The 13,433-nt window shown below is 44.2% G+C and overlaps 1 protein-coding gene across 3 annotated transcripts in view; it reads left to right on the top strand.

The window, feature by feature from the left end:
• Positions 1–13,433, top strand: part of LOC140725744 (mediator of RNA polymerase II transcription subunit 12-like protein) — a 676,368-nt gene that overhangs the window by 97,513 nt on the left and 565,422 nt on the right. For all 3 annotated transcript variants that reach the window (XM_073041599.1, XM_073041601.1, XM_073041600.1), the window contains exon 6: positions 6,524–6,696. In XM_073041599.1, the coding sequence (XP_072897700.1) occupies positions 6,524–6,696 (173 nt within the window). The remainder of the gene's footprint in view (positions 1–6,523; positions 6,697–13,433) is intronic.

Genomic DNA, 13,433 nt, shown 5'->3' on the forward strand with positions numbered 1-13,433 from the left:
GATCAACTTTATGTCACATGTACAGTACATCGAGACCTGCAGTGAGTCGCATCATTTGCATCAATGACCAACACAGTCTGAGGATTGTGCTGGGGGAAGGGGGGGGTCACGTGCTTCTGATGCCAACATAGCATGCCCACAATTTACTGAACCTAACCCAGAATGAGGGAGGAAATCAAAGCACTAGGAGATCAAGTGGTCAATTTCACCACGAGATCAAATGAAACTGGACAAACTCCTTACAGACAAAAGGCAGGAAGTGTACCTTGATTGCTATTGCATTTACTTGTATTTTGAATATTCCTCTATTTTCAATGATGAAGGAGGAAGGCAGCAGAAAGGAAATTATAGACCAGTTAGCCTGACCTTAGTTGTTGGGAAGATGTTGGAGTTGATTGTTAAGGACGAGGTTATAGAGTACTTAGTGACATAGGGCAAGATAGGATATTATCTTGTCAGCATGGTTTCTTTAAAGGAAAATCTTGTCTGGCAAACCTGTTGGAATTCTTTGAGGAGATTGCAAGTAGGATAGATAAAGGGGATGCAGTGAGTGTTGCATATTTGGATTTTCATGAGGCCTTTCACGATGTGCCACACGTGAGGCTGCTTACCATGTTAAGAGCCCATGGTATTACTGGAAAGTTACTGGCATGGTTAGAGCATTGGCTGATTGGTAAGAGACAGCAAGTGGAAATAAAAGGATCCTTTTCTGGTTGGCAGCCAGTGACTAGTGTTGCTCTGCAGGGGTTGGTGTTGGGACCGCTTCTTTTTATGCTGTATATCATAATGATGTATATCATAGATCATATATGTCAAACTCAAGGCCCGCAGGCCAAATCCGGCCCACGGTGGAATTATCTTTGGCCCGCGAGATAATATCTAATTACTATTAAAGCTGGCCCCAGTAATCGAAGCGCCTATGGCGTATGATATGACTAATGCTGAGTTTATTCAGGTACCAGGTTTTCAGGGTTTTTAGTGTTTATTCGGCAGTCTTGCTCGGCAGTCTTCTTCATAAGAAACGGAATTTGTAAATTGAAACACTTTGTGGTTATAGCAGAGACTGAGACACGTGAGAGCAGGCTGAAAAAACGGAGGCAACGAAAGCTGCGTTCGCACGCGTCCGACCGATCCGGCCCGCATGAAGCTGCATTTTGCTCAATCCGGCCCGTGACCTAAAATGAGTTTGACACCCCTGATGGAATAGATGACTTTGTTGTCAAGTTTGCAGATGATATGAAGATGGGTGGAGGGGCAGGTAGTGTTGAGGAAACAGGTAGGCTGCAGAAGGACTTAGACAGATTAGGAGAATAGGCAAGAGAGTGGCAAATGAGATACAATGTTGGAAAATGCATAGTCTTACACTTCGGTAGAAGAAATATTTTCAAGATGGGAAGAAAGTTCAAAAATCTGAGATGCAAAGGGACTTGGGACTCCTTGTGTAGAATATCTTAAAGGTTAACTTGCAGGTAGAGTCAGTGGTGAGGAAGACAAGTGCCATGTTAGCATTCATTTCAAGAGGTCTTGAATATAAGAGTAGGGATGTGATGCTGAGGCTTTATAAGGCACTAGTGAGGCCTCACCTTGAGTATTGCGATCAGTTTTGGACTCCTCATTTAAGAAAAGATGTGCTGGCATTGGGGAGGGTTCTGAGGAGGTTCACAGGGATGATTCCGGGAATGAAAGCGTTATCATATGAGGAACATATGGTAGCCTTGGGTCTGTACTTGCTGGAATTTAGGAGGATAAGGGGAATCTCATTGAAACCTTTCGAATGTTGAAAGGCCTAGAAAGAGTAGATGTGGAAAGGATGTTTCCCATGGTGGGAGGGTCTAGGACAAGAGGGCATGGCCTCAGGATTGAGGGGCGTCCATTTAAAACAGATGCAGAGAAATTTCTTTAGTCAGAAGGAGGTGAATTTGTGGAATTTATTATCACAAGCAGCTGTGGAGGACAGGTCATTGGGTGTATTTAAGGCAAAGCTTGATTAATTCTTGATTGGCTATGACATCAAAGGTTATGGGGAGAAGGCCAGGGGTGGGTCTGAGGAGGAAAATAAAGGATCGGCCATGATTAAATGATGGAGCAGGCTGAATGGGCCAAATAGCCTAATTCTACCTCTGTGTCATATGGTGAGGATCTCTGTGGGAAGTAATTTTAAATTTCTCTTGGGGCCTCTGTCTTGGGATTCAGTGACTTGTTCTAATCCAGAAGCAATGTAGGATCTTTACTACAGCAGATTGGAGCACATAATGCATATAATCAGTTGGATACCAAATCTACCCTTCCACTGACCAATCATAATGCAAGTAGTTGAAAGGGTATGGATGCTTGTTCCTGAATGGGCAAATGGTTGGGCCCCTTATGTAAGAAAGGATTTGCTAACATTGGTGAGAGTTCAGAGGAGGTTCACAAGCAATGAAAGGGTTATCATATGAGCAGCGATTGAAGGCCTTGTGTTTGTACTTGCTGTATTTTGGAAGAATGGGGGAGGAAGGGATCTCATTGAAACCTATCAAATGTTGAAAGGCTTAGGTCGAGTTGATCTGAAAAGGATGTTTCCTTTGGTGGGGGAGTCTAGGATCAGAGGGCACGGCCTCAAAGTAGAGGAGCGTCCATTTAGAATGGAGATGAGGAGGAATTCCTTTAGCCAGAGGGTGGTGAATGTGGAATTTGTTGACAGAGGTGGCTTTGGGGGCTAGGCCGTTGGGTGTATTTAAAGCAATGGTTGTCAGCTTCTTATTAGTCAGGCATGAACAGTTATGGGGAGAAAGCAGGAGAATGGGGTTGCGAGCGAAATGGATCAGCCACAATGGAATAGTGGAGGAGACTCGATGGGCCCACAAGAAAATTAATCTCAGGGTTGTAAATGGTAACATATACTGTATGTTCTTTGATAATAAAATTTATTGAACTTTGAAAGGTGAAAATGGCATTTGGCTTACTCTTCTGTTCAGGACTGGCATCATTGTATGATACAGTGCTCTATTTTTCCCAGCATTTTGCTTGTGTTTTGAATATCAGCTGATTCAACGCTGTTGGGTTACTATGCATGTGTGCAATTGGAGCAGGCCACTTGGCCCCTTAACCCTTTTCTGCCATATAATAATACATAAGACAGAGCAGCAGAAATAGGCCACTGAGCTCATGGAGCCCGCTCCACCATTCCATCATGGCTGATTTATTATCCCTCTCAAGTTCATTCTCCTGCAATCTCCCCATAACCTTTGAAACCCTTACAAATCAAGAACTTATCAACCTCCGCTTTAAATTTACTCAATGACTTGGCAGCCACAGACGTCTGTGGCAATTAATCACACAGATTCACCACCCCTGGCTAAAGAAATTTCTTCTCATTTCAGTTCTAAATGGACATCTCTCTATTCTGAAGTTGTACCATCTCATCCTAGACTCTTCCCCACTGTAGGAAGCATACTCTCCACATCCAGTCTGTCTAGTTCTTCAATGAGATCCTCCCTCATTCTATACTACAGCGAGTACAGGCCCAGAACTATCAAATGCTCCTCATACATGAATCATTTCATTCTCATGAATCTTATCTGGACCCTCTCCAATGCCAGCACATCTCTTTATAGATAAGGGGCCCAAACGGCTCACAATACTCCAAGTGCAGTCTGACTAATGTGTTGTAAAGCTTTAGCATTGCATCTTTGCTTTTATATTCTAATCCTCTCGAAATGAGTGCCTTCCTCGCTACCAAATCAACCTGCAAGTTAATCTTCAGGGAATCCTGCACGAGGACTCCCAAGTCTCTTTGCACCTCAGATTTTTGAATTTTCTTCTCTTCTAGAAAATACACTTTTATTCCACGTGGGTCCCCTTCAGTTTCCTCCCTCATTTCAAAGGTGTAAACGGAGGCATTTGGTGCTTCTTCAGATGGATACATGAGGTCCCTGGGCAAAAGTTAAAAAGCTATGCTACTGATTCCCATGCTTATCCACTGGGAATTGAGCCCTGGTTGCCGTGGCAGTCATAGTGTTACACCCGCCACGATGGTTGCATGCTGCCCTATTAGGTACGTTGCTCACATCACAACAACAAAGAGACTTCAGAAATTGTTCAGTGGAGGCAAACTATTTGGTGCATCCTGAGGTGCTAAACAAATGTTGCCTCCTTGTTGCTTCTCTTTGGTCGGTTGACTGATGATGCAAGCCTGGCCGATGAGATGTTTTTGCTGGTTTTTTTTGCACTCTATGCAAATCTTGCTGATGGTACTGATTTAAATAACACTTTGCATGATTTAATCAAATGGATGTATAAAGTACCTCATCGCCGGAGTTTTCCCTTTCTGAAAACCTCATCAGAATTAGAACTGCAGACAGTTTCTTCATTCATAATACATTTTTGCATCCATCAAAGTAATGTGTTCTGTTAATCCACTTAATGCAGCAATCTTACAAAGTCTCCTGATTAGTGATCCCATTTCTTCACACAATAGTATAATTTTACTTCTTTTTTTAAGTACAGTTTGTTCACGTGCACTTAAAAGCAAGGGTGTTAGCCTATGAAGAGAGATTGAGTCATCTGAGACTATGCTCACTGGACTTCAGAAGAATGAAAGAGAGATCTTGCATAAACATATAAAGTTATGAAAAGAATGGATAAGATGGAGGCAAGAAAGTTGTTTCCGCTGGTAGGGGAAATAACATCAAGATTAGGGGGAATAGATTTAAGATGGAGATGAGGGGTAATTCCTTTTCCCAGAGAGTAGTGACTTTGGAATTATCTGTGCAGAGAGAGAGTAGAGGCTACCTCATTGAATATATTAAAGCCATGGTTAGATACTGTAGATGATGCCTTAATAGAGGAATTGAGGATTATCGAGGAAAGGCGAGTAAGTGAAGCTGAGTCCATGGTCAGATCAGCTGTGATCTTATTGAATGGCAGAGCGGGCTCAACCGGCCAAATGGCCAACTCCTGATTGGATTGCCGTATGAGGAAGGGTGGCATGGTAGCTCAGTGGCTAGCACAACGATTTACAGTGCCGGTGACCTGGGTTCAATTCCTGCCGCTGCCTGTAAGGAGTTTGTACGTGCTCCCTGTGACTGTGTGGTTTTCCTCCGGGTGCTGCGGTTTCCTCCCGCAGTCCAAAGACGAACCAGTTGGTAGGTTAATTGGTTATTGTAAATTTTGTAAGTTGTCCCATGATTAGAATTAAATCAGGGGATTGCTGGGCAGCATGGCTCGAAGGGCTGGAAGGACCTTTTCTGGCCTGTATCTCAATAAATAAATACCGTAGATTCCGGACTACAGAGCGCACCTGATTAAAAGCCGCTGGCTCTAATTTTAGAAATAAAATCAATTTTTTACTTGTAAAGGCCGCACCGGATTTTAGGCTGCACCGGATGTTAGGCCGCACCGGATTTTCGGCCGCAGGTGTCCCACGTTGTAATATGAGATATTTACACAGAAAGATATTACACGTGAGGATTTTTTAACTTTTAATTAAATCCATATGGTAACAAAAACAAATACATATTGCAAATGCTTTTTTTCGAACCGTGCCCGTAACGCGGCTACTTTTAAATATACGTTGCGTATACTTCTTTACTGAACAACATTCCAATATCTCCTAACGACTGGTAAAAAATATATATACTGCAGCCTACCAGGAAAAGTTATTGATCGCCTTTAACTTAAAAGCAGCGTTCGCTCAGATCCAAAGCCGCTCGCGTAATGTGCTCCCCCCCTCCTTTCCGTTTATCGCAAACGGCATTTAAAAGCAGCGTTCGCTCAGATCCAAAGCCGCTCGCGTAATGTGCTCCCTCCCTCCTTCCCGTTTATCGCAAACGGCATTTTTCCCACAAGACGCGGCGAAACCGGGTGTGACGTCATAGCATCCCGCGATGTAGTACAGAAAACAAATATAGTTAAAACTCTTCTAACTTTAACTAGAAAATGAATTACTAAGCGAAAATATTATAAACTAAATAACTGCCATAAAGGCAGCACAATACTTTTCTTCGAGTGTTTTCCATGTTGATGAGGGTGAGTACAAATGACTGATTTACAATAATTTAATTGTGAAAGTGCGCTTGATTTATCGTACAATTTCATTGGACCTCTGTGAACTACTCATCAATTTTATTGGTCTACTGTTATGAGGCAAAATGTTTACGAGGCGGCATGAAAAAAATCATGTATTAGCCGCTCCGTTTTAAAGGCCGCAAAGTTCAAAGCTGTTCAAAATGTGGGAAAAAAGTAGCGGCTTAAAATCCGGAATCTACGGTAAATTTTAAAAAAAATCTGCCATCCTTGCCCAGCCTGTCTCCTTTGTTGCTCCGAGCCATTAATGTAGTGAGCTCTTATCTTGAAAGGCTCTTTGATGATCATTTACTCCATTCAGGAGCATTTTGGATAGGCAATGAATTCTAGATGAGCTGGTGATGTCCACACAACAAGAACAGGTACCATAAATAAAATGGGATTGGGCCTTTTGAGTTGAAATATTTCTCTTGCCTTGAATAATTTTGTTCCTCTTTTCCCTCCCCTCCTTTCACAGAATGGACACAGATTTTGACAAGGTACCTCCGAGAGCAGTTGGCCAAAATTGCTGAATATTACCATGGTCCTGCTGGTCAAGGTCCTCCGCCTACAGCGCCAGTGCCTCCTGATGTGGAACAAGCAATAAAGCAATGGGAATACAACGAGAAGCTGGCGTTTTACGCATTCCAGGTAGGTCGGACGTGTCTCTGGAGGTGGTGCATCATCCCCATATGTCTCCAGATCACCTTACCCTTCCACACAGTAGTGCTTGCCATTGTATTTAATACTTAAAATAAAACTATTCAAATTCATTTATGCCTGCAATGTTTGGGCTGTGTTACCTGTATCAGAATTCAGGAGATTAGTTTCTCTGCCAGGATAGGTAGGTGAGCCAAAAGGTGCAGAGCAAGATCCAAGAAGCAGCAATGTCTGGAGTGGAATATACTTGAAATAACTATTTTTGTGTAGTTTGTGGTTGTTCGATTATAGTACAGGATAGACTGAACTGATAGAAAACAGTTTATTTGTGAGGGATAAATATTGGTCAGGAGACCAGGAATGACCACCCTGCTCTTGTTTGTGGGATGCTTCACAACACCCTAAGAGAGCAGACGAGATTTCTGGCCGTGTCACATCCCCTCAGTATTTCACTGGAGTGTCTGCCTTTTTTTCCTGTGTGTGCTTAACCCTCTTTACATGGGATTAGAACCTGCTTGATTTTGAGTTGGGAGTGCTAATGATGTGATTGAATGTTTCCTTTCTAAATCTCTTAAAATTATCTCAGGCTGTCTTTATGCCCCCCTTTCTTGTCCAGGGGACAATATTACCATAATATATTGGAGCAGAATTAGGCCATTTGGCCCATCGAGCCTGTTCCACCATTTCATTCTGACTGATCCAATTATCCTCTCAGCCCCAATCTCCTGCCTTCTCCCCGTAACCCTTCATACCCTGACCAATCAAGAATCCATCAGCCTCTGCCTTTAATATACATAATGAACTGGCCTCCACAGCTGCCCTTGGCAATGAATTCCACCGATTCAGTATTCTCTGTCTGAAGAAATTGCTCCTAATCTCCATTTTAAAAGACACCCCTCTATTCTGAGGCTGTGTCCTCTGGTCTTAGACTCTCCCACCATAGGAAACATCATGGATTACATATATAAACTTATTCCATTGTAAAGATCAGTTGGTGAAAACTTAGCATTTCAAAAACTTCTGCATCCCATTACCTTTTTTAGATTTTAAGTACGCAGGGCTGTCAACATTTGGAAATTAATTGTTATTTAGTGTGTGGAATTTAATCAACTTTTATGTCCTTCTATGACCAGCGGACAGGGTGGTGAAATGAGATGAGAGTGGATCTCTTTGAAACCTTTGACCCATTGAAAGGCCTAGATAGAGTTGTAGGTTTTCACAAATAAAAATAGCAGAGACATTTCATGTTTCAGGAAAAACCTTAACAACTCATTTTTGTATCCCAAAACCTGAACACAAAGCGTGGTAAAAAGCAACTTTATGTAATTATGTTATCACGCCAGAGCAGCCTCTTAAAGGGAACCCCAGTCCAATTTCAGTGTCCGTGAATTATACACGTTTCCACCAATTACATTAGCCTACACAGCCCCACCCCTTCCCAGAATTCACTGAGGCCGGCATTGGGAGCCTGTCCGGAGCTCGGATGAGCCGCCCAGCTCGCGTCCTACGTTCCGTGGATGGAGATACAGCAGAGGCCTCTGGCTCGCCCGGAGGTGTGTTGACATGATCATGTTGTGACAGCAGGGGCATGGTTGCAGAATCACTCCAAATCTTGCTGGGCTGGTTTAAGGCAATTTACCGCAAGACATTCAGCCTTTTATCAATGGTAAAAGTCTTTTCTCTCTGTTCCAAAGTGCGGAATGGGTCATGGTAAGGGGGCCTAAGGGGACGTTGGTATGCATCATGGCGGACGAAAACATACGAGGCAGAATGTAGGTCAACAGGGACCTAAGAGTGCTGTATGCCATGATGGGCATAGGAATATGTGCAAAGGTATTGAATTTACTGAGGAGGGTGAATGCTGTTGAGAGGCTTGGCCGGGCAGTTGTGGTATCAGGAATAAAATCACCTGGCACTCGTAACAGCTGCCCGTATGCCAACTCATGTCTGCGGGCCCTCATTTGGAGCTGTTCTGATCCTCAGCAGGACCCATGGGAGACAATCATGCCAACGCTTATCAGTCAGGGAAGCCCGTGGCTTTTAAGGAGCAGTGAAGCGGCTTACATAGACCATTGGGCTGTGGGTGATACGCCTTGGGGTGATGTAGCCTAACACCAAAGTTCTGTGCCATCTCAGCTCAGAGATCTGAAATTAATTGGGGACCGTTGTCAGAGGAAATATCCAATCAGGTGCCAAGCTAAGCAACCCAGGTACTGATGAACGCCCGAGCCATATCTGCGACTGTTGTTGATGCTAGAGGGACAATATCTGACACCTGGTTTTACAGTCTACTATAGAAAGGAGATGCCTGAAGCTGCGGGAGGAGGGAAGAGGACCAACAATGTCTACATTGACGTGGTCAAACCGTCGCTCAGGGACCTCAAAAGGTGCCAATGGCACCAGAACACGATGGTTAAATTTTGCCTGATGGCACTCCACATAGGCTGCAGTACAATCACGCACATCCTTTCTAAGGCTGTGCCACCCAAACTTTAGTGCAACCAGTTCCTTCGAGACTCTCCACCCCGAATGTGAGTGGGCATGTACAATCTGCATCCAGTTTGCGGGCACTGTGGGGCGAGGATGACCAGTTGAGACATCGCACAGGAGAGAAACCTATACCTTCCCCGCACTTAATATTAGCCAACCGCAGGTCTGTGACTGCTGTTCCGTAAGCCTGGACCTCTGGGTCAGTAGCTTGGTTGGCTGCCATGCTGGCATAGTCAACCCCTGTGTGTACGGCCACAGCGACTGGCTGTGGGAGGCAATCAGCCACAGCATTATTTTTCCCTTTGTTATATTGTGTACCATTTCTGATCTCTGATATGTAGGCTAGTTGGTGTTGCTGCTCTGCAGACCAAGTGTCTAATATTTTGGCCATCGTGTATACGAGCCACGTTTGTGATCAACGAACGCTGTGAAATCGTGACCCTCTAGAAGAAAACAAAATTGGCTGACAGCCAGATAAAAGCTGAGGAGCTCACGGTCAAACGTGCTGTACCTCCTTTCGGGGGGACGGTACGGCTGGCTGAATAAGGTGAGCGACTGCCACACATCTCCGACCAACTGTTCGCGCGCAGCACCCACAGCATAGTCTGAAGCATCAGTAGTAATGGCTATGGGTGTGTTGAGGAGCACGTGAGCCAGTAGGGTCACGTTGGAAAAAGCTTGTGCCCTGGTCGTGTCTGCTGACCAGTCAAGTATGTGATTAGGGACAGTGCCTTTAAGCACACTATACAGGGGCTATTTGACCCGTATACAATGCCATGTCTTTCCATGTTGGCCAACTCAGCCTTCAGGGTCGCCTTCTTTTCTGGGTCCAGTCTGCCCTCGTGGGCATGGACTGGAATGCCAGTTGTGGAAATGAGGGCCATGTTTTGTGACTGTAGTGGAGAATGTGAGCTTGGTGTGGTTTGGGAATTCACCCAGCAGTCCAGTAAACTCATATGAGCTGGTGCACGCGCTTGACAGAGTCGTTGTTGTGAACTTACTGGGTAACGACCCAAAGTCCTTGACATCCACAAGCTGGAAGTTCTTAAGATGAACTAATAGTCCTTGGGCACACGGGAGATCTGAACTGAGCAGAGGTCTTGGCACTTTAGATAGGGCAAAGTCTCACGTGTAACGTCGCCTACTGAAGCAGAGTGTCACCCATCAGGTCTCGTAAGTCTGGATCCTGCTGTCATTGGCGACCTCCAGCAAGGTTTCATCGCGCTTTGTCTTCCATCAATTGGCAACGCTGGCAGCACACTCACTTGAGCACCTGTGTCAAGGAAGCGTTGCCCTGAAAGAGTGTCAGTAATGAACAGTAGGTGTCCCTGGCAGCTGGAACCCATGGTATCCTACAGTGGGGGAGTCTAGCATTGGAGGGCACAGCCTCAGAATACAAGGATGTCCCTTAAAAACAGAGATGGGGAGGAATTTGTGTCGCCAGAAGTGGTGAATCTGTGGAATTTGTTGCCACGGATGGCTCTGGAGGTCAAGTCATTGGGAATATTTAAAGCAGAGGTCGATAGGTTTCTTGAATAGTCAGGACATCAGAGATTACGGGGAGAAGTTAGGAGAATGGGGTTGAGTGGGATAGTTCGTCAGACATGATGGAATGGTAGAGCAGACTCAATGGGGTTGAATGGTCTAATTCTGCTCCTATGTCTAGTGGTCTTATCACTGCAGATTTTAGTGCAGAATGTCTCTTCACAGGAAATCTGTGTAGCTGTTTAATTGTGTTCACAATCTTTAACCACCCAAAACCCCCATCGGGCAGCATCATGATGGAAAGTCATGTCAATCATACCCTCTGCCACCTGCCACTGAGCCGGTTTTGGATCCAAAATACCATGGCCTGTAGAGCCACAAAACGGATGCAGGGCCCTCGGACCTTACCGATCGCAAGCACATACGTTCACTCGTCCACTTACTTTTCACTCATTCTCTTTAATTCCAACCTCTACCCCCACCGCCCCCAGAATCTATTGTTCAGTTCCAGGCTTGGTGCAACTTGCATTAGCCAGTTGACTAATTACCCACCGGTCTCGGAATGTGGGAGGAAACCAAAGCTCCCAGAGACAATCCACGTGGTCCCAGTGAGAGCATATGAAGTTGGGAGATCGGGATTGTGGTTGAGTTGATGGAGCTGTGAAGCAGTGGGTCTGTAAGCTGTGTCTTTGTGTCTTCCCGACACCAAAGCCTGGGTTGCGGATGCTGTAATAACATTATGCTAACCGCTGCTCTACCATGTTGCCCATTCACTTCATTTATCTTCCTTCCCCTTTTTAAAAAAAAATATTAACTGTTCTATGATTCAAAATTTTGTATGATTGATGTATTAAGATTGTTAAGGATAGTTTTAAGATTTAATGTGTATCTGCTATTAAAATTAGGCTTGAGTAATGGAAATTTTCTTTGGTCACCTGGGACTTAACCTTATGAATATCCCAATTAAATTCTTGCATATTGTGAGGTGCTAATTTATTTTCTGTGTTCCCCTGTAATCCCTGGAGTCTGAGTTGATTCACTCCTCTGAACTTCTGGGTGCAAAGCTTTGTAGATCGCTTGAGTCGGCTGGATACGGAAAGGCCGTATGTCTGCTCCATGATGAATGTTCAAAACAAAAAGTGGAGATGCTGGAAGCCTAAAACAAAATAAGAACAGATGGAAGTATTCAGCAGTCGGGCTGCATCCACGGGAACAGAAGCAGAATCATAGAACGTAGAACATTATGCACAGTACAGGCCCTTCAGCCTACGACATTTGTCGACCTTTTAACCTGCTCTAAAACCAACTTAATGCTTCCCACATAGCCCTCCATTTTTCTATCATCCATGTGCCTATCTAAGTGTCTCTTGAATGCCCGTAATGGTTCTGTCAAGGCTGTCCACGCACGCAGTCTGCTCTCTGTATAATATCCTACCATATACTTCCCTCCAATCATCTTGCAATGATGCCCCTGTTTTGGTGAGGAGACTCGGTGATGGAAGTTTTGTTCCGGAAAATAGACTGGGGTTCATTCAAAATGTCTGCTGCTGACTTAATGCAACCCTTACAAACCTTGGCTGCGGGTCATATTTAATGTGATATTGCAGACGATGGAAAACCTGTATGATAAACTGGTTTGAAATAACTATTTCATGCTAAAGGAATCCACACATGGATAACTTTCACAATATGGAAAGCCATAATTTTGGGAGCCTTGTGGATCATCCCAACACCGATGGACTTAAATGCTACCTTTTGGGATGTGCAAGTACCTTGGCATCATTATCCTGGCAATCTGATGGGCAGGAGATGGCCAGTTTAATATGCAAGGTGCTGGGGGCATCTTTTACTGGCAAGACAAACTGGACGGGGAACTCTGCGTTTGCTTCATTAAGCCTGAACTGGTCTGCTGTCAGCAATTTCCACTGTGAACAGAGGTGAACAGTTGACTATAAGGAGCATAAGCACATCACAGTCATCTACTTTCTATCTCTCAAAAATTAAGTTCAAAGTAAATTTATTTATTATTGAAGTACCTGTGTGTCACCATATGGAACCCTGAGGTTCATTTTCTTGTGGGCATTCTCAATAAATCTATAGAGCAGTAATCATAATAAAATCAATGAAAGATCACCCCACTAGGATGTTCAACCAACGTGTGAAAGACAATAAACTGTGCAAATACAGAAAGAGGAAATGATAATAAATAAGCAATAAATATTGAGAACGTGAGACGAAGAGTCCTTATAAGTGAATCCATTGATTGTGGAAACATTTCAATGATGAGGCAAGTGAAATTGAGTGAAGGTATTCACTTTGATTCAAGAGCCTGATGGTTGAGGGGTAATAACTGTTCCTGAACCTGATGGTGTGACTCTTGAGGCTCTTGTACCTTCTTCCTGATGGTAGTAGCAAGAAGAGAGATGTCCTGGGTGGTGGGGGTTCCTGATGATAGATGCTGCTTTCCTTGTAGATATGTTTAGTGCTGGGGAGGGCTTTACCCATGATGCACTGGATTGTAAACGTTACTTTTTGTAGAATTTTCCATTCAAGGGCATTGGTGTTTCCACACCGGCCTGTGATGCAGTCAGTTAATATACTCTGCACTACACATCTATAGAAATTTGTCAAAGTTTTAGAGTCATGCAGTATCTCCACAAACTCCTAAGGACTTTGCCTTCATCTGCTCATCATCCCCCTCCTCACCTCGTTCCACCTATTATCTGCCAGCCCCTGCATAACCCCTCCTGTTC

Source organism: Hemitrygon akajei, chromosome 3 (genome assembly GCF_048418815.1).
Source record: "Hemitrygon akajei chromosome 3, sHemAka1.3, whole genome shotgun sequence".
Lineage (NCBI taxonomy): Eukaryota > Metazoa > Chordata > Chondrichthyes > Myliobatiformes > Dasyatidae > Hemitrygon > Hemitrygon akajei.